The sequence below is a fragment of the Mandrillus leucophaeus genome, unplaced genomic scaffold (genome assembly GCF_000951045.1).
Source record: "Mandrillus leucophaeus isolate KB7577 unplaced genomic scaffold, Mleu.le_1.0 Scaffold503, whole genome shotgun sequence".
In the NCBI taxonomy this organism is placed as follows: domain Eukaryota; kingdom Metazoa; phylum Chordata; class Mammalia; order Primates; family Cercopithecidae; genus Mandrillus; species Mandrillus leucophaeus.
This window is the reverse complement of record NW_012105399.1, coordinates 1,933,968-1,956,066: the sequence shown is the minus strand read 5'-3', so window position 1 is coordinate 1,956,066 and position 22,099 is coordinate 1,933,968. Positions and strand designations below refer to the sequence as shown.

The 22,099-nt window shown below is 39.1% G+C and overlaps 1 protein-coding gene across 2 annotated transcripts in view; it reads right to left on the bottom strand.

The window, feature by feature from the left end:
- The window catches only part of CENPF (centromere protein F, 350/400kDa), a 59,112-nt gene that overhangs the window by 7,034 nt on the left and 29,979 nt on the right, over positions 1 to 22,099 (bottom strand). For both annotated transcript variants that reach the window (XM_011996160.1, XM_011996161.1), the window contains exons 11-18: positions 19,395 to 19,530; positions 14,219 to 17,619; positions 10,148 to 12,991; positions 8,710 to 8,862; positions 5,671 to 5,847; positions 4,560 to 4,721; positions 2,146 to 2,308; positions 143 to 619 (exon numbers count right to left, since the gene is read on the bottom strand). In XM_011996160.1, coding sequence (XP_011851550.1) covers positions 143 to 619; positions 2,146 to 2,308; positions 4,560 to 4,721; positions 5,671 to 5,847; positions 8,710 to 8,862; positions 10,148 to 12,991; positions 14,219 to 17,619; positions 19,395 to 19,530 — 7,513 coding nt within the window. The remainder of the gene's footprint in view (positions 1 to 142; positions 620 to 2,145; positions 2,309 to 4,559; positions 4,722 to 5,670; positions 5,848 to 8,709; positions 8,863 to 10,147; positions 12,992 to 14,218; positions 17,620 to 19,394; positions 19,531 to 22,099) is intronic.

The following is a 22,099-nucleotide window of genomic DNA, read 5'->3' as shown; positions in this document are numbered from 1 at the left end:
AAAAGCAGACTATTGTTTATGAACATCAATGAGATTATTGCACAATAATGTAAAAAAGCAAATACTTTTGTCTTTTTATATGTGAACCATTACATGGAATTTCAAAAGAACACAAATAATTTTGTTTTAAAATTAGGCACACCTTTCTTTACAACTTCTGGAAGTCCCTCTGGCTCAAACTCAGTACCTTCTGTGTCTTCTGCAGGGTGAATACCACTCATGACTGCTTTCTTGCTTTTTTTAGAAAAGGTCTCCGGAGTAGAAGGTGTTGGTCCTCTACCATTCTCCCATATCCCACTGGACCTTTGCCTCTTGCCTGAAGCTTTTTTCTGGCCAGATGATAACCTCTTTTCAGCAGCAGAAAGGATTGGAGATGGTCCTGGAACAACTGGATCTAGCAAAGGAGACCCTCGGGAATCTGGTTTAGATTGCTGTGAACAGAGATGGGCCACTTGTGTCTCTAACATCTCTTTAGCTTTCTCTAACTTTTCATGGCTTATAAGCAAGGAACAGTACTTATCCAAGTATTCGTCTGCCTCCTTGGTTTTTTCTTCAAGAGCCTCTTTCAGTTCTTTGATCTCAGTTGTTAATTCATCGACCTTGATATCCATAACAGTACCTGTCCAAAGTAAAGCAACACATCATGTGTGACTTGATGCTTCTCTAGTTAACAATGGGCATCATGAAGCAGATAATCTTAGACGTGTTCTTTCTTTGATTTTTTTGAAGAGGTAGGGGAGATATATCAGTATATGTTCTTATAGTTCAAACAACTCTTGTTTGGGAGGTATCATATCACATCAATGTATTCTAGTCCTGTGACATTCCTTGGGTCAGCTTAAATAAAACCCACCAAAATCTCAAACTCGTATTTCAGTCAACTCACTAAACTTTCTTGTAGCGCCAGTTATGTGCAATCAAATAAATCCATTTTTTACATCCTTATTTTCCCCAGTCCATTCTGTCTACCATAAGTGGATGAACAGAAGTCAGTAAAGATTATGAAGCTTCTGTTGTATGGCTTTGGGAGACAAGATTCTAACAAATGATCAGGCAAATTCCAAAAAACCTCTGAAAGTATTTGAAGACAAGGCAGGGTCTGACGAAGAAGGGTTTAGGGGAACACTATAAAGGTGGGAATCTTGGTCAACTTGTAGCTGCCATGGGTGTTATTAAATCCATTAGAAAAATCCCCTGAAGCCCCAATCTACCCTGAGCACTGTTTCCAACAGGGAAGACTGTTGACCCACACCCTGCCATGCTACAGACCAGGGAAGCCAGTCAGATTATGCTTGTCATCATCTATCCACACAGTAAGCACATGGCACTCCAGGGGCATAAGTGGATAAAAGTGACAATGAGAGTTAACATTTATTTCCTTTTCTATTTTCCCACACAACTAAAAATATGCCTCCCACCCTCACCTGTTCCCTTTAGTTGACCCATACAACGGACTGAGGATAACCAGAATCAGCTATTTATAAATTACCAAAGCCAACTCTGATGCCAATCTTTTGACAAAGAAACCACGCAGCTGAACATCAACATGAAAAACTCTTCTTAGAATGGCTCATGAGGAAAAAGTACCACCAGGTTTTTTTTGCATGTTTTATAGAACAGAAGATGCGATAATTCTATTTCAAAATGGCTTCATTCAGGACAAGCATGGTGGCTCCTGCCTGTAATCCCAGCACTTTGGGAGGCCGAGGTGGGCAGATTGCTTGAGCCTAGAAATTCAAGACCAGCCTGGGCAACATGGAAAAACCTTGTCTCTACAAAAAATACAAAAATTAGTCGGGCGTGGTGGCGCCTGCCTACATATCTCCAGCTACTCGGGAGGCTGAGGTGAGAGGATCCCTTGGAGGTCGAGGCGCCATGAGCCATAATGGCACCACTGCACTCCCGTCTGGGTGACACAGCAAGATCCTGTCTCAAAACCAAAACAAAAAAAGGCTTCATTCTGAGTTCTATAATGATCCCAAGATAAGCACAAAATTCAGAAATTGGAAAATGGATTAATGGTAAAAAATCAGCACTCAGTAATAGAACACAGCACTAAAAATAGTTCCTAAGCACGCACACCATGTGTTATTCCACTATTGGAAAAGAGTGCTGGCTAGTTGATGTGCCCCAGTTAACACCCACCTGTTTTCTGCTTCTCCTGTGCAGCTTGAAGTTTAGATAGTTCTTTCTGCAATATCTCCTTTTCCTCTTCCAGTTGTTTACAGGATTTGATCAACAACTTTATTTTCCCCTGGGCACGTTCATTTTCCTTCTTCAACTGATTTACATATTTCAGATTGTCCATCTACAAAATGAAAGTAATTTCATTTAAAAACTTGAATTTCTTTTTATAAGTATATGGAAAAATAATTATGAGATGTAAGATTCATATATTGTAAATTTAAGAATTATTAGATTCAATACAAAACATCTAAAGATGCGCAAAACCATTCACCTTCTCTACTCAGTTTCCTAAGTCTCCCCAGCTGAGAATGTGGTTTTGTCATTCTCTTTCTTAGTATCACAAGTATAAACTATGGTTCCTGAGATGTCTATGCTAAGTGCCCATTATGTCTATATTTATCCAGTGGGAATCACACTGGATTACTGGGCAGGGGAGACAAGGAACACATTCTTGGTGGGTCCAAAATTCTCAATGAGACAATTGTGTTCCCATTTCTAATCACACTGTTACAGTTTCAATACCTGCCTTGGTATTTGTTTTAGCTATACCACGTGAAGGCCAAATGATATTAGAGCTCACTATACAAATTTAGATTGTATTATGGCTTGAGTAGAAAGACAACAGAATGGTGGGAGAATTGTGTCCTCATATACTTCTCAGTGGTACAAGTTCACATTCTTATTCATAATTCCCAAATCAAAACAAGAGCTATGAAAATGATTTAGAGGCAAAACCCAACCTGAACAGATATAAAGGTGTTTACAGTCTTTATTAATTAATTAATTTATTTATTTTTAAGACAAGATCTCCCTCTGTCACCTAGACTGGAGTGCAGTGGCACCATCATGGCTCACTGCATGACCTCCTGGGCTCAAGCAATCCTCCCACTTCAGTCTCCCACGTATCTGGGACTATAGGTACATGCTATCACAACCATTTTTTTTTTCTTTTAGAGATGGGGTCTCACTATGTTGCCCAGGCTGGTCTCAAATTCCTGGCCTCAAGTGATCCTCCTGCCCTGGCCCCCCAAAGTGCTGGGATTCTAGGCATGAGTCATCACACCTGGCCCAGTATGTATAGCCTCTATTTATCCTGCCTTGTGAGACTATCCACACATTTTGCTGCAGAAATATGAATTTGATTATGCAATATTATAGCAGATCCCACTGGGATTTTATATATGGCATATGCATTATATTATGTAATATATTTTAAAATGCAGAATTCTAAAACCATCTGATATGGCATCATGAATTTCCTAAGAATGACCAAACAGCAGCAGGAGGAGGAAAGGGAATGGGGATGGGGGATGGAGAAGAACCTAGTACCATATTCGTATTGCAAGTAGTTGTTAGAGCTTGGATCTCATCTTTGTATATTTCATCTTGAAATTATTTATTAGTAACAATGCAGTAAACCTTACCCTTTCAGAACTCGCTACTTCTGATTCCAATCAGAAATGAATTAAAGACCCATTTAATTCTATTTCAACAGTGCTACTGATTTCTATTATTAAGCCCAGCATCTCATTTTGTACCAGAAGAACATCATTAATTATTAATGTGATTTTGAATTTTACTACTTTGTATTTAATTGATAAATTTCCTTTACCTTGAGAGTTGTATGAGAGCCATAAACATAATAAATTTATACCTAGTTTTCTGTTTGTATATATTCAATTAATGTCAAAATTTCATAATCGTCTTCTAAGTAAAACCTTTACTGGAAGATATTTATTACCCAGGTTCACTATTACACACTGTGGGTATTCATCTTACAAAAAATATCTGTAGGAATCAAAACACCTCCTTTTCCAGGTAGAATTATAGTGGTACCATCTTGAGACTAGCAATCCTGAGATTAGGGTTCACCTTCACTCTTCCTTAAAAAAAAAAAGCTCTATGATCCTTGCATGAAGAGGAAGAGAAAAATATCCACACGTCTGCCTGACCAAGGTGCTCTGCCACACTTCGATCTCCCCATAAGCCACAGGAGGGTGAATATGGTGACAGTGAAGTTGGAAGACAGCTCGTTCAAGACTTTGGAATTGCCCATCGGACTGTTTTCTATAGCTTAAGAGGCCTGCCCTCATCCGTGTGGCTGCATCTTCAAATCTATCTCAAGAAGTCTTTAACATCCTCTAGTTTGAGAGGATGCATGAGGTAACGGATAGCTTATTCAAGCTATGAGACTGTAGATCACCCACTGATTTTTTTTAAGATAACTCAGCAGGGAACTGATGAATGACATTATTTTTGACTACCAAAAATTTTCATAAAATGAAAATGAAAATATTTAATGCAATACCATTAAAATCACTACCACCTGTATAAACCATTCGAAATCATAAAGCAAAGAAAAGTGAACACACCTTGGTTTTCTTCAATTCCTCCAAAGCCTGAGTAGTAGCTTTCAATGAATTATTGAGCTCTTCTTTACTAGACTTTAAAAGGTCCATCTCCAGCTTCTGTGAACTGAGACATTCTTCTTTAGAAGTCAATTTCTCTCGATATGTATGGATTTCTATTTCATACTAGAGCAAAACAAATGAACAACAACAACAACAAAAAACGTTACTTTAGCCAGTAGGCACAGCCAAAAAAACAAAATTGTAAGAAAAACAAAAAACGGCCGGGCACTGTGGCTCATGCCTGTAATCCTAGCACTTTGGGAGGCCAAGGTAGGCAGATCACGAGGTCAGGAGTTCAAGACTAGCCTGGCCAACACGGTGAAACCCCGTCTCTACTAAAAATACAGAAATTAGCTGGGCGTGGTGGCGGGCACCTGTAATCCCAGCTACTCAGGAAGCTAAGACAGGAGAATTGCTTGAACCCAGGAGGCGGAGGCTACAGTGAGCCAAGATTGTGCCACTGCACTGTAGCCTGGGCGACAGAGCGAGACTCAGTCTCAAAAAAAAAAGAAAAACAAACAAAAAACCCCTGCCTTTCCAAGGACTATTTTGACTTTGCAACTCTCCTATTATTCTACTCCAAAATGGAAATAATACCTTTTTAAAAAATCAACTGGGCCAGGCACTGTGGCTCACACCTGTAATCCCAGCACTTTGGGAGGCCGAGGCGGGCAGATCACGAGGTTAGGAGATCAAGACCATCCTGGCTAACACGGTGAAACCCCATCTTTACTAAAAATACAAAAAATTAGCCGGGCATGGAGGTGGGCGCCTGTAGTCCCAGCTACTCAGGAGGCTGAGGCAGGAGAGGAGGCGGAGTTTGCAGTGAGCCGAGATCGTGCCACTGCACTCCAGCCTAGGCAACAGAGCGAGACTCCATCTCAAAAAAAAAAAAAAAATCAACTGATAAAAGAGGGACCTGGGGAAAGATTGTGAAGTTAATATGAGACCTTTTATAAAATTATATAGCACAGTAATAACCCAGAATATTTACTTTTTTGGGGGAAAAAAAAAGCCTTACCATGATCAATACACTCTCCAGCTCCCCCAGTAACCAAACCCCACATTTCACCTGTTTGTTTGTGTCCAAAAGCAAAGCCTGATGTTTCTTTTCAGCTTCATGAAGCCGTAGCTGATATTCAGCTATTTCCTCTCTCACTTTCCCTTCCTTTTCCACCTGGTCCTTCTGCATGCAATCCAGGCTCTTCTTCAATTCACTATTTTCCAGTGTGAGCTCCTTCAATTGATCCTAAACAGAAAAATAATAATGAAATCATAATAGCACTTCCTCACAATTAAGAACCTGGAAATATTTTTAGGAAATAACGAATACTGTGTGGAAAAAAAATTGTTTGTGGGCAAGATAAAATCTGTACAGAATAGTGTTATAATTCTTAGCAATGTATTCACTTTTAATTGTGACTTCACCTCCAATGGCACTTTCCTCTGCTCCAGCCCAACCACCTCGCTAGGTCATATCCAGAGACCACAGAAACCCTGAAACCTTGAATTCAAATAAACCACTCTGGGATCACATCTTCCAGTGCTTCCAGCCTTGTTTATTAAAGTACTTCCATTGCAATAATTCCTGACCTCATCAACAGAACCACTACCATCTTCATACCAAATCCCCTCTGGCCTTGCATTTTCTTCCTTGACCAGCTTAGACCCCAGTTCTGTCACTGTAAGAATTTCCTTCCAAATATCCTCCAATCTTTTGCCCCATCCCTTCACTGTGAAGAACTGGCCAGATTCCAACCCTGGAAGCATTTGTCTTCTCCATGCCTGACCCCGAGCAGCTGTCTCTGTATGTTTCTGTATGTGTGGTGTCTACTTCCTCATCTTCAATTATTCAACCTGCTCCAATCAATTCGTCCCAGCTTTTCCTAAAAATGCTTTTCATGGCATCATCAACCTACATGCTGTAAATTAAAGGCTCACTCTTCTGAGCTCATCTCAATCAACCTCTAAGTAGTATCTGGGGCTGCTGACCACTCCTTCCTTTTGTTGTTGTTGTTGTTGTGATTGCTGCTGTTGCTGCTGTTGTTGTTTGGTTGGTTAGTTTGGTTTAGTTTTCTTGAGACAGGGTCTCACTCTGTTGCCCAAGCTGGAGTGCAGTGGCACAATCATGGCTCGCTGCAGCCTCAGTCTCCAGGGCTCAGGTGATCCCCCACCTCAGCCTCCCAAGAATGCACCACCACGTCTGGCTAATTTTTTTGTATTTTTTGTATAGACAGAGTTTTGCCACGTTGCCCAGACTGGTCTTGAACTTCTGGACTCAAGCTATTAGCCCACCTCAGCCTCCCAAAATGCTGGTATTACAGGCGTGAGCTACTATACCCAGACACTCACTCCCTCTTGAGACACTCCTTCCTCTTGATCTCCAGAACATGACACCTCCCTGGTTTGCCTCATCAAGCCTTCTCTCTGCTTTCTTTGCTGGCTCTTCTTCCTCCATCTCACCTTGTGTGCTAGAGTTCCTTCAGGCTAGGCCCTAAGCCACCTTCTCTTCTCCATCATTTTCTACCATTCCCATAATTTCTAAACACTCCCTATATGTTGAACTAGCCAAGTGAATATTCCCACCCCAAATCTTTCCTACCCTCTCCATACCCTTCCTACCCCTCCAATCTTTGTGCATGTTATCTTCCATCTGGCTCCAGCCACAATGGTTTACTTTCAATTTCTTAAAAAAACACAAAGATCGTTCTAGTCTCAGAGCTTTGACCACACTGCTCTCTAGACCTAGAAGGCTCCCCACTCTGCCTGTTTGTTGCCTAGCTGACTCGTCATCTTGCAGGTGACATCTGCTGACCACCCTATCTAAATCTGTTGACCACCCTATTTAAATTAGGTTGTTTCCTACCCTGATCCCCACATCCCAATTATTCCACAGCAAAGAATCTTATTTGTTTCATTTATAGTATTTATCCGCTTATGATTGTTACATGTTGCCTATTTCATGATTTAATATGTGTCTAGACTCTAAGCTATACCAGTGCAGGAAATACAGGATAGTTATGGTTCAGCAGTCTATCCCCTGACCTTACTAGCACTTATTATTTACAGAATGAATAAATGAATGAATAAAGCCAATGCAAACTAACACACTCATATGTATGGGCCTGAGGCCAAACTACTCCTCTCAGTAGTGCTTACACATGAAATACAATAATGACGCACTTGGGAGACTCCCAAGCTACTCAACACCAAAAGAGATTTCAGCAGACGCAATACACAAATAGCATTCAGAGGAACTCCTTCCATGCAGTATGGCCAGAATATTCTCTAAGTCCATTCCTGAGATTCAATGCCAAAACCTTTTTTCATAAATACTATATTTAAAGAAAACAACAAGTTTCTCCAACTCTTTATACAGAATATTACATATATCATTTCAAATTTCTGTCATTATTCAGGGTCGCAATCATGACTATCTTATTTTGCTGTTCTTTACTACTCAGGAATGAAGCTGCATGAGGACTAAACAGCTATAGGGAAGTTTATAATTTAATCAGGTATGACAAACAGGTTTCATTTCATCTGCCAGCTCTCCCTGCATGGTAGCAGCTACCCAGGACACAGTGTTAGGAGACTCAGGAGAAAGGGAGGGTATGAATTAGCAATATCTGCTATGGAAATGGCATTGGGCAGTGGCAGCCCAAGTGCTATAGATGTGCCACATTAACCCTGCCTAAAACTGTGACTTTAGTTCTGTTACTCTGCTAGTTCTTAGCAGATCAATGAATGTGTTTCTAGCAACATTCTAGCCTGTAATCTGTGGCAAGCTAGGAGAGCAGATAAACTTGTTGAAAGCAGCATGAGATCTACTTCTGATGTGCATTAATGTGGTACAAGGGTCCTCTTCTATGAAAACGTATTTGGGCTCTGAGACAGATATTTTCATGTGTTCAGAGGCTTCTCATGACTCCTTGTGGGCTCATGATAGTGCTGGATGGTAGAGATTACTACAAATCTGATTATGACATAAGCACAGGGTTATTTTTTCAAGAGCTAAAAACAGGTAAACTACAGAAGGTCTTACAGAAACCAACAAGGAGAGTGCGCACAACAAATTAACACATCATAACATTTGTCACAAAAAACTTACTTTGCTGCTCTTTATTTCTTCCAACAGTAACTGTAACTCTCCAGTTAGCCTATTTTTCTCTCCACTGAGTTCTTCTTGCAGCTCTGCTGTTTTCTGTGCCATCTCATGCATTTCCCTCTGCAGCTCAGTTTCCTTTGCAGTCATTGTGTTTACCTGAAATTTCATCTTTCATTAGAATCTGCTTTTTGGTGGTGTGTTTTGATCAGATTAATCACTCTGATACAACATATCTGTGCCATTTATTAGCCTTCAATCATAAAATGGAAGCTGGCTAATGCCCCCTTTACTAATCCACTCAACTCAACATGCTCAAAACCTACTGGTAAGTTTACCTTTTCTTCCCAGAAAAGATTTAATAGAAGAATAGCAATAAGGGAAAGAATGACAAGGAAAGATAATGTTGCTAAGTCTTAAAATCTTTCACAAAGGTATTAATTTGAATCAAACTTAAACATCAGAGATTATCATACCAGGCAGTATCTTAGTTTATCAATTCTTGGATCTCTACTAATCCCCCAGTGCCATACTAATCTGCGAGAAACATGCTTATGATTAGTGAAAAACAGTGAAAAAACCTACTGTTTGCATTTGCCCCTTGAAGTGAAACAGCGTGGTATGGTTTGTCTCATCATCTCTATACTAATCGCCATCTCTTGCAAGGTATACAAAACCCCGAAATTCTCAGAAAATACAGGGTGGAGATGAATTGCATTTTCTAGATACTCCTTTTTTTCCTTTAATATTTGTTCAGCAAAAATTAAATGTGACAAAATCACTTTCCTAGATCACTAAGTAAGCTCACTGGGCCAAAACTTAATTTTTCTTTAATAATTGAGCCTCTTGATGGCAGATCTTCCCTTTAATCATCAACTAACACAATAGAAGGCTGCATAAAGAGAAGGTATAAAAGAGGGACTGAAAGCACGAAATCCCCAAGACGCACCCCAGAAGCCATGAGTGCTCTGTTGGTTATAAATCTATCAGTATCTTTAAAAGTGCTTTGTCCCAAAGGCAAAAAAGACACAGTAAGGCAGGCAGATCCTTTCTGATCCTAGATAATGTCTGTTACACTCTCTATAGCAGTGAGTCTCAACTGGGTAGGGGGAGGCCAGTATTCTGATGTACTCTAAGAAAGGGAAATATAATTAGAACAAGAAACTGTGCATAAACCAAAGCTTTGCCCATATGTAGGTGCCACATTAAAAACCTGGTCCAATCCATGAGCATGTCCCAAAGAATCAGCCAGAATAGTCACTACTGCCAGAGCCCAGTCAATGTTTCTGCAATTCAAGACCCAGTCAACATAAAGCCTTTACAAAGTTTGGCCCAACATAGTAGACACTGTCTAGAAGTAAATATAATTCACAGTGTCTAGAAGTAAATATGGTTTCCTCCCTCATGACTACATATTTAAACATAAACAGATAGAGCCACTTACTTTTTCAACAAAGGATATTTTGTCCATTTTTGTCAATTCAAGCTCATTCTCTAGATTCTTGTAAGAACTCTGCAGCACTTCTAATGTGTCCTGCAAAGAGGTATTTTTGGATTGTAGCACTTGGATCTTCTGCTCCAATTCCACTGTCAGATTTCCCAGTTCTAAGTTTTGCTTCTTCCAAAATTGGTGCTCTTCTTCCACCTGGGACAGTTTAGAGACGAGCTGCTCTTGGTCTTGAATTTGATTTTTAAGTCTACTGATTTCTTCATCCTTCTTCTCTAGTTTCTGCTTGCCATCTTCCACTTCTTGAATGAGGCCATTCACCGAAGACTGCAAAACAATATTATTATTTTTGGCCTCATCAAGACCTTGTAGCAACTGAGCCTTCTCAAGTTCAAGACAATCTACTTGACTACTAAGATTCTGCTCTTTGGCCTTACAGGCCTCTTGGTCATTATGCAGGGCTGTCACTCTCTCATGGAGCTCTTTTAATTGTGTTTGAAGCATCTCCATGGCAGTGTTTGACTTTTCTTTCATCTGTACTTTCTCTTGCTCTTTTTCTCGCAAAATATTTTCAAATGACGAATTTATTATTTCCAGTTCAGATATTCGTTCTTGTTCTTTTTGTAATTTGTTTGTCAGATTTTCTTTTTCTGACCTTACAGTAGCAAGATCTAATTCCAGATCTCTCAGACTTCGGGTCATCCCTTCTATTTTTGCTTTTAGGGTCTCTACCTCTCCTTTGGAATTCTCTGCCTCAAGAGCTGCATGCTCTTGGTTTTTCCCAGCTATCTCTAGCTCTCTTTCAAGATTCTCCACTCTACTCTTAAGTAAATCTGCATGATGCTCACTTTCCTTCAGTTGTTCTAAGACACAGAGCTGCTTCTTTTCATCAGTTTCTAGGCGGGCTCTCAGCTTTTCAATGCTATTTCTCAGCTGATGTGCTTCCTCTACTGACGGGTCTAGACTCTGTTCTGTGGCCTTCATAGTTTCTTGGTCACCACACAAGGCTGCTACTGCCTCATTTAGCTCTTTTAACTGATTCTGAAGCATCTCCACTGCAGTTTTAGATTCTTCTTTGATCTGTATCTCCGCTTGCTCCTTTTCTTCTAATAGACTTTTAACTGAAGAGAGTAACTTGTCTAGTTCTGACACTTGACCTTGTTTTTCTTGTATTTGTTTTGTCAGATTTTCTTTTTCAGACCTTAATGTGACAAGGTCTAATTCGAAAACTTTCAGGCTTCTGGCCATCTCTTCTATTTGTGTTTTTAGAGTCTCTACTTCTGCTTTGGAATTCTCGGCATCAAGAATCACTAGCTCCTGGTTTTCTTCTGACATCTGCAATTCCCTTTCAAGGTTCTCAACTTTATCCTTAAGTGAATCATTCTCCCGCTCGCGTTCTTTCAGTTTCTCTGCGACATGCAGCTGCTTCCTTTCATCGGCCTCAATGCGAACTCTCAGTTTCTCGATGCCTCTTCTCAGCTGATGCACTTCCTCCTGTGTTGAGCTCAGCCTCAAGGCGAACTCACCTTTCTCCACCAGTGCGGCCTCCAAGGCCTTGGAGATGTTCAGCTTTTCACAATCTGATTCATTCAGTCTGGCCTGCAGGCTTTCAGATTCCTTGACAAGCAATTCTTTCTCTTTATTCAGTTGTGCAATTTGGTTTTCCAGCTCACATTTTGTCAAAGACAGTGCCTGTGAGTCCTTTTCCAAACTCTGCAGCTTTTCCTGGAGATGAGTTTTATCTTTTAACAGCTCACTCACATCAGAGGACAAAGTCTGAAGGAGTTCCGTCTTTTCCTTCACCTTTGCCTCTGCCACCTGAATGCAATGGAGATACTCACTTCGATGAGACTCAAGCTCTTGTGTTTTCTCCTTCATTTTTTCAGACAACTGATCCAGTTCCATGTTTTTTTTTGACATAGTATCTAATTCTCCACGAAGCTGGTTTCTCTCACTTGTGACCACTGAGAGTTCTTCTTCAAGGCAGACAATAACCTTCTGATTATTTTCATTGTCTTTTTCTAAACATAGCTTCTCTGTTTGAACTATCTCTAAGTCAGCCTCCAGGGAGAGGGCTTGATGCTCAATGTTAGCTTTCTCAGACCTGATCCTACTCAGCTCATTTTCTACATCAAGAAATCTCTCTTTCCAGCTGTCATTCACCTTGGCTACATTACCTTCGATATCTTCATGTGATGATTTATCTGCATGCATTTCTAAGTTAGAATTGAGGCCTTCAGAACTTTCTACTCTCTGGAGTAACTCCTGGTTATCACAAGAAAAATATTCCAATTTTTCACTTAAATCTGAGTTTTCTTTCTTAAGTTCCCCAACTATTTTTTCTAACTCTATGCATGCTTCAATTTTGGTCATTAGTTGTACCTCCTGTAAATGGAGCTTTGAGTCTAATTCTTTCATTTCATGTAGCAAATTTTCAACTTTTCTGTCACGTTCCTCTATCACATGAAGTAATCTCAAATTCTCATTTGATGTCTCTTTTACCTGCAGTTGAAGATTTTGGATATTTTCCTGATTCCCCAGGATATCCATAGGTACCGAAGCATTAGCACCAGAAAATGACAATTCAGAAATGCATTCTGAAGAGCCCTGGGATTTGTCTTCTCCTGGAGTCTCACAATTGGTATCTTGGCACTGTTCCCCAGAGCATTCTCCCGTGAGTTTCACTGCACCAGTCTCAGTTATTTTCTCAATGTCTAGATGGAGGTCCTGCTGAACATCTTTATCACAAATCTGATGAAGATCACGCTTTGGTGTTCTTTCTGTAGTTTCTGAAGTATGTTCTTTTGATATGTCACAGCTCTCATTTCGGCCTTGAATAGCCTGTAATTATAATACATAACAAGCATGCATTTTATTTTTCAAAAAGACTCAAAATACAATAGACTTAGTTATTACTTTTTAGAAACTGATGCATGGCCTCTGCTAAACACATCTCTTCAAGTGGTGTATTTCCCACTACATCTTTCTCTCTTCATTCAAATGTTCAACATAAATAAACATTCAGTAGGTGGCCCCTATGGGCAAGACACTGGGGTTAGGCATTTATCTTGAAGACAAACCGTTCAGCTCAATTATAATTTGTAATGTATTTAAATTTCATATTTTCTTCCTTGCTAAGAATATTCAGGTAGCCTAAATATGAAATCTCTTTGTAATTATTAAGTAAGAGGCTAACAAAATGCTCAGTTTCCACCTTCAGTATTTATGATATTCTTTAATCAGGCAGTAAAGTTTCATAATCAGATTCCTAGTCCAAGGGCTTAATCCCCAATCCAGCACTTACTATATATTATTGGATAAATTACATATTTGAGCCTCACTTTCCTCTCACCTTTAAACTGGGGATCTGCTGTTGTGCCTACTCCTGCCATCACCTCACCATGACCTGCCTTCTCTACCTCACAGAGATAGACAGAGGGAATCAAGTGACATGCATACACTACATAGCATTACTAATTCAGCTAGCAGGCTAGAAAGGACAAAGTTACAAGCAATTAAATAAATACGTATTCAATTTTTTAAAAGTCCTTTTAAATGACTTACACCAAATCATATTTTTGTACTATAGTAAATTGTTAGAGAGAAAACTGTTTAGTAATACATAAACAATCTCCTGTATTTAGTTCCATGACGATAATGCTGTAACATCAAAAATATTCTGAAAAGTGCTAGAGATTAAAAATTTACATCATATTACCATTCGCAAGTTCTTAATTAAGTATACTTTATTAATGCACAAAGGGTGGAAACACACATTCTAAAGACTTTCTGACTCTATAATTTTCTCCAGACTTTAAAAACATCTTTAGTAATATTCTATATAACGCTAGGTAAATCTAATCACTATAGAGATTTATTCCTCAAATAAAGTTTACTCATTTTCCTCAAGTTCTGGTTTGTTTTGAAAACATTTTGGTGTATTTTATTTCCTTAAGCCCTAAAAATATTTGAACTTACGTTTAATGTACATTTCAATTAGACAAACACTTACGGAGTGTCTACTAGTCATGTAAACCAAGAAACGGCATTTAAATCCCAGGTACTTACATCTTCTGTGTCGATGCCAAGCAAAGACCGAGAACTTAAGTCCAGACCTTGTAGCTGGAGTCGTGCTACTTCCAGCTCAAGTGACAGTTGTTCCGTCTGTTTCTTTTCTGCCGCCAACTTGGACTCCATCTCCAGAGTCACGCTTGTCAGCTTCTGTTGCCACTGTTCATTTTCTGACAAATACTGCTTCCTAAGACAGTCAAGCTCTTGCCTTTCAGAACTTAATAACTGTTCGAGCTCCTGAATTTCCTTATTTTTCATAATCCCTTGACTTTCCATTTTCTCTTCTAGCTTCTCGAGGGACTGCCGGTATGCCTCACAGAGGGACTCAAGCTCTTCCACACCCTTCGCTGGGGCCGAAGGCATTTCTTTCTTGGTCAGATTCTCTTCCAGCAGACTGCTGCAGAATACTTTATCTACACTGCACTGGTTTGCTGAAACAGTCCCTTCTAAATTATTCAAAAGAGACATTTCTCCTGTCTGTTCTAAAAGAGCTTTGTAAAAGGAGGAATCTCCCAAACTGCTAAGACTAGGGCTGTCAGGCACACAAGATGACAGGGATGGAACGAGCCCCTCCTCCAAGCCCGACTGCATCTCCTTCACCAGGTCACCTTGAAAGTTTCTCAGATTCGTTGACAAGACCAAATTTTCGGCCTTTAATGAGTCAATATAGGTCTGTAGCTCTGACATTTTAGAGCTCATTTGACAGTGCTGATCATGTAAAATTTTGTGTTCACTTTGTAAAGATGAGAATTTCTCTTGCAATTCGGCAAAGTGCATTTGAACTTCTTTGTTTGACAATGTCAAGTGCTCGTAGGAATTACTCTCATCCAATGGAGCCAAACACATGGGGTGTTGTTCATTTGGTTGTTCACCAAATTCACCTCCTGGTATGTCTTCCACTAACTCACCATGGAGAGGACCACTGTCATCATTTAATATTTTCACTTCATTTACTAGTTTCTCTACCTCTTCTGCCATTTTCCTGGTTGCTGTGATACATTCTGACCTTGAATCATTCAGCTCAGTTACTAGTTCGCACTTCTCAGCCTGCAGTATTTCACATATTTTCTCTAGCTCATTCAGCTTGTTCATTGCTGTTTGCAGAGAGCACTCAAGGTGTGCATTGTCATTTTGACTTGTTGACAACTCATGAAGCACTGAAATATACCTTTCTTCTGCATCTACTTCACAGTCTTTAAGGCCACTAATTTCTTGTGACTGCATGTCTTGCAAATTTCTGGTTTCAAGATCTCCTCTAATTATCTGTAATTCATGCTGCAGGCACTCCTTCTCCTTCTCACTTTCCTGAAGTTTTAATTCCATATTTCTTAGCATAGCTTCTAATTGCACCAACTGCACATTATAACTATCTAGAGAAATTTCTTTAACTTCAAGATCCATCTGAGGTTTAAAATTACATTGATTTCTCTCACTCTCTCTTTCTTTCACACAGTTCCTAATTGGTTCCGATTCTAGATTTTGACATTCATGTTTAGTCTTCATTACCTTCATCAGCTGTTCATTCTCTTGTAATAAGTCATTAACTTCCTTTTGCATCTTGTTTTGTTCTTCCTTTAAAGTCATGATTTCTTGCTTTAAACCATCAGTCTCGCTCTTAGAATTGTTTCGGGTATCTGTCATCTCAGATCTCAGATCCTGCTGCACTGTCTCCAACTCTAGCATCAGATTCTGATTTCTTTCTTCAGCAAATGCTAATTTTGTTAAGAATTCTTGGTGTTCTTTTGCAAATGCTTCCTTTAGCTGTTCCAACTCATTTTTTCTATTTTCACAAAGACTAGTGCATTCATTTAGCAAGCATTCTAATTTAGAGTTCTTTTCTTGTGCTGCTTTGTATTTTTGACTAAGATCCTCACATGCATTTCCGGTTTCTTCACATCTTTGTAGTAAAATAAGGTTTTCTTGCTTGTACTGATCAGATAACTCTGAAATGCTTTTCTCTCTTTCATCTATATAGTTTGCAAAACTCTCACTTTTCTGGATTAAGTTCATCTTCTCTTGATTTAAGGATGCATTAATTTCCTTGAGAGTCTCATTCTCTTGGGTCAGCTCTTCAATTTCTCTTTTATTTAAAGAAATGATGGAACTCATTTCTTTCTTCTCCAAGCTTAGGGTTTCAGATAAAAGTTGTAGCTCCTTTAGAGAGTCTTCAAGTAGATGGTTGCTCTGTTTTAATTCTTGAATCTCTGCCTGCTCAGTTGCTAACTTATCATTTAAAAGTTGCAACTCTTTTTCCTTGTTCTCAAGGGCACTTAAGGTTTCAGCAACAACATTCTGGTGAGCAGAAGTGTCTTCCTGTAACTTACTAATGCGCTGACTTGTTTCAGCCACAAAACTTTGATGCATCCGTTCTGCTTTCATAAGATTTTCTTCTATTTCTCCTTTGATCTGCACTAACTCTTCACACTGCTTTTGCAGGTCTGAGTTCATCTGTTTTTGAGATTCTAATGAAAATTCAAGTGAATCAACTCTATTTTGTAGGATGGCAGAATTTTTTGGACTTTGGTCTGCTTCTAAATGACATTCACTCCTCTCTGAAAGCATGCTTCCTTGTTCTTCAATTATATTTGCAAAGGAATTATGCATTGCAGGCTGCTCATCAAAAGCCGAAAGATTTCTCTGATGATCTTCATTTGTCACCAGAGAAGCATGTTTAGATTTTAGCAGATCCCTGAGGCTCTCATATTCAGCATGCAAGTCTTGGTAACACCGGTCTTTGTCCATTATTTCATTTGACAGCAACTGAAGCTTGTGTTCTAGATCTTCAACTTGCCCAGTAAGCTGAGAAGTCTTCAAACACATATTTTCTATTTCCTTCTGATGTTTCTGATCTGAGAACTCCGCTTTCTGCTGTAGCTCTACATAAGCTAGTTTCTGGGTCTCTACCTCCACAGACTTGCTGTCTATCACGTTGTGAAGGTTTCTGATCTCGACACTTAGGTTTTCTCTGTCCATCTCCAGCGTTCTTACTCTCTCGTTGTATTCATGACTTTTTATTTGTTGTGTCTTGAGACAAGTTTCCAAGTGATTAATTTTACTCTGTAAGTTTTCCTTTTCTGATTCCATCTGAGTTAGAAGTTTTTCGTTTTCACTTTTCCAACAAGAAAACAGAGTTTTCTCTTCTTTCAATTCTTCATATTCTTTCTTTTTTAACTCCAAAGCACTCAGCAAAGCTTTGGACTCTTTCTCTGTCTTGCTTAACTTATCATTCAGTTGTTCAATGTGATGTTCTCTTTTCTTCAAAAGGTCTTGAGAACAATCTCGCTGCTTTTCCAGCTCAGCCACAGCAAGCTTCAGTTTCTCTAAAGTCAGGGAGTTTTCTTGCTGATTTATTTTTTCTTGAAGATCTCTTAACATGGTTTCCTGAGAGGTATTCTTCACTATTTAAAAATAAATAAATAAAAGATGTCAACGTTTGTAATAAATATTTATTCTACAGAAATGCTAACCCCTCCCCCTACCCTCCCACCCCCCAAAAAATCCAAACAAACAATGACTCAAGCCCTGCAAAAACTGGCATTATTGCCTGGGTACTTTCTAGAAAGTGGACCACTTGGTAATTATCTTATAAAAAAACAATGAGAAAAATGGTCATCTTAAGGAGAGTAACACATTTGTTCATCTTCTTTCTAACAGCTTAAGGAAGTGTTATTGAATAAAATACCAAGGGATGATTTTCCTAAGCACTGTTCCTTTTCTTTGTATGTGTTTATATATGTGGGTATTTTTACCATCTTTTCAAATATTTATTCCAAGAGAGAAAACTGGGACAAGAACAGCACTGAAATGGGAACATCCCACTTTATTGTAGAGTAATTCTGATGTCTCAGAAAAGTAAATTAAGTACTCCACCATTTTAGCCAAAACATCCATGGATTAGACTTAAGTAGAAAAGAGTAAATGACGCCATATATCAGTAATTCTCAAGGCCTATATGTGAATATTCTTAAGGAACATTATCACTCCCATCCCAACCCCTCATAGTAAGGGTGGCAGTGATTATGAATGTCACAGTCATCTGGAAGTTTCTTCGAACTCCGTTACCACTCCGTTTTCTGCCCAATGACTCATCTATACATACTGGCCCCTCCTGGTTGGGAATAACCACAATGTTTTCATTAAATAGTGATGAGAAGGCTTCATGTTGCTCAAGTATGCTGGGGGAGATTGAAAGCTGAGAACCTCCACAGTAGATGATAAAGGTAACATGTATTACAATCTCAGACATCACATCAAGTGGAAAGCAGTAAGTACTTCTAATCTGCCAATCTCAATCTACCTACTGACAGTTGAGGGCTTGGGTAGACAGCACCACAAGGGCTGCAACCCATTTTGCTGTCAGCATCTTAAACAATCACCTGGGTGATCAACATTGAAAAATGCCCCAACTGTTCCTTTTCTTACAGTTTCCCTTCAAGAAAGCTGAAGACTGACATTTCTACCTGCTGCTGTGGAAAAACTGAAAGCTGTCTTGGGGAGATTGGGGTTTTAAAAAGAAAACAGTCACAGAGAAGTGTGACACACATTCCACAGGACAGAGTTCAAAGAAATCCTAGACATGCAAACACCCCAGGTGAGAAAATAAGGGTATGGAGAAGACATCCAGCACAAACAAACAAATATGAAACCAAGAGTGGATTCATTTCATGTGTAGAGCAGAATTCTTTGGCTTTAAAATAAGAAAATAAAATCATTCAGTCCACTAAGTCATCAAAAAACAATGGTCATTAGGAGTTTGGAAAACATCATTTAATATAGGGTTTTTCCATTATAACGGAAATGTTAATGAGTCAGGAGATGAGCTGTCTGGATATAACTAACAAGCACACTTGAGACACAGAGAATAGTACTCGGGGGTGAGAGACAACACTGAAAATTTAGCTTTGTGTGGAAAATATTTACCCTTCTGGTTTCAAAGTGCTGAGCATCAGGCATTTGGGACTCAATATGTTCCAATTTTAAAAAGTCCCACTCTCGCTCTGGAAACTAAAAAATGGAAGAAGGAAAACTCTTCCACATCAACTGCACACATCTTTTTAAGGGAATATATGGAAAACAAAATCCAAAGAGTTTCTCTAATATGTTAATGCCATCCATCCTCTCTCGCGGGAATAATAGCTTAGAAAGTGAACTCTAAAACACTAAGTTGACTTACCTTTCATTTCTTCTGCAAAATTCTGGCTCTGATTTAAATACTGTTTGACGTTCTTGAGTTCTGCCTCCAGGTGGCAGACTTCTCTGGCCTTTTGCTCAGACTGACTCTTAAGGAGGTTGTTTTCCTTCTTCATTTCCTAAAACACACATTTAATTGGTTATAACCGAAACGAATGCTCAAGTAAGTTATGACTTCTGCCTTAATAAAGGTCTCTAGCAGAACTGTTTGTGTATCTCACTAGGGAAAGAATCACATTTTCCCCGTTTGAGTACCTAATGAAGTCAGACATTCCTACTTAAATAATGTTATGAAAAGAAGACAACAGCGTCAAACCCAAATCTGAAGATAATTATTTATTTCAGGAAGTTTCATTGAACTTTCTCATTGTTCACATGCCCATTAAAGAGTAAGCTCAAAAGGAAAATCCTATCTATAAGATCCTCAAGACAAAACCTCCAAGTTCCTATCACACCTGAATGGCCAAACATACCTTTGCAAACATTTAACTTGTTAATAAACCAAAAAAAAAAAAAAAAAAAAATCAAAGCACAAATGTTTATTTTTCATTGCAAAACCAACTTAAGGTTTGCTGTTACAGGAATGATTTTGTGGGAAAAATTACCTTCAATAAATGCTTATCAAGAAAACCGACAATGATAAAGATGCTGGAATGTGCATCATGAAAAATGCAAATATAAATAAGACAGAGTCTCTGCCCGTGGGGCAGACATCCTCCAGTGGGGGAAGATGTGATACTAATCATTTAATACACAATAGGATGCGCTAAATACTAAAGAGACATTGAGTGTGCTGTGGAAAATCAGAGGGCTGGAACACAGAGGAAGAATTAATTCTAGCTTCTGATCTTTCACGGTGAAAACAGGCTCTTTGGGCACCTGATTGAAGAGATATCCATGCAACAACATGCAATGAAGTAGTATAGGTACATGTGTAGTTCCATTCTACTATCTAGGGAGGCCTACATGTTCTGAATCTTAAAAGCAAGCAATGTTTACATGCCAAAGAAAAATTCTATTGCTTATTAACCACATATTACTTACACAACAAACAAGTATCTCAGCCTATACTGTATGCCATCCTTTGGACCACAGGGAATTGGCATACATCATTGCAAACTGAGAGAACCAAGCACTTCACAGCCTTAAGGGGGGAAAAATCACATAAAGCTAACTTTTTTCTAAACTGCATTTCAAAACTACCAAAATTACCCCTTTATGAAGTAGAGGAAAAATTCTGAATCTTAAAGAAACAATTAAGACCCATCTTCCAAAACCCTACTGCACTGTTAGAAAACAGATGGCCGTGGCAATACTGTGTTGGAAGGCTGCCTTCAATTATCAGTCTGGTTACTACCAGCAGATGGGTACCAATGTAGCAAAGCCAAATTCAAGAAGAGGGAGAATCTGGCTAGTAGAAAGTACTTGAAAACTTGCTGGCAGCTGCTCCGTTCATGTATATGCGTTCATTTCATCATTAAAATAAGACAGAACCTGTTGTAGTTATTATACTCCCATCTACTGTGTCCTGATCCTGCTTCCATGCCGCTAAACTGACACTCTATCGAATTAAGATATCAATCAGAACTAAAGGGCAGCTCCAACCGAGCTCAAGATTGATAGGTTAACATTCACACTAGTCTGTGTTAAATTTTGCAAAGCACGATCATTAAGGTGCAACAATGTTATTGATTTAAATTAGCATCATTAAACTATGGAACCCATAATGACTGGTTTGTTCTTCAGACTCAGAATAATCACCCCTCAAATGAGATCACAGATGTGAAAGGACAAACACCTTAAAGCACTTCGACAGGGGCAATGTAGCATTATTAGTAGTATTTCTTCCCAAAATTTAACAGTAGCCAGATTTCTGTAATCAATGCTAAGATCAGCTGAATGAGGTCAACATAGAAGAGGAACTAGAATGTAACTACCTGGGTTGACCTAGCATTTTTATTTTGCAAATGAAAAAATATTTTCTTACTCTAAAAAAAAAAAAAATTAATCAAATCAAATGACACCTGCATCTGGAGGCTTGACAAGAGAGCTGGAAAGACACTGTGCAAAACAGGGTGCATCCCAATAGGAAGGAAGGAAAAAAGAAGAGAGAGGGCACCAGGGAAACAGGGGGAATTTTATGTTTATGTGTTTGTTGGTCTCGATCCATGTCTGTCCATAACTGGAGACATTTAAATGAATAGTAAGCTCAATGGAAAGATTAACATGACTTTCTCTATTCTGGCATTAGCTCCGTAAATATTTGTTTCTAACGAAGAAATGTTCAGCCAATCCTGGGACCCAGCAGGCTTATAATGCTATGGCTATGACCAACCCAAGAATTTTAAAAGGCCAGAATTTAGAAAATGAACATCTGAAAATGGATGTGCAAGCTGCCATCCATCAGCAATGAGTTTTCCACGGGGCTACAGCCACTTAAGACTTGATTGGGTATCTCATTATCAACAATGAGTTAAGCATACAAAGATACATTTTCCTAGGCATCTCTTGCATCCTCACATGATTTGCAAAATTGGGTACTATGCTGGAAAAACACAACAAAAATCCCTATAACCACAAGCCAGCATTAGAGCTTAGCAAGCAATTCCACCCAGATCAACTTCGCTTTAGCGGCAGCAAGGGAGGCATCATTTCCTAGGGCCAGACAAAACAAATTTCAGCTACTGT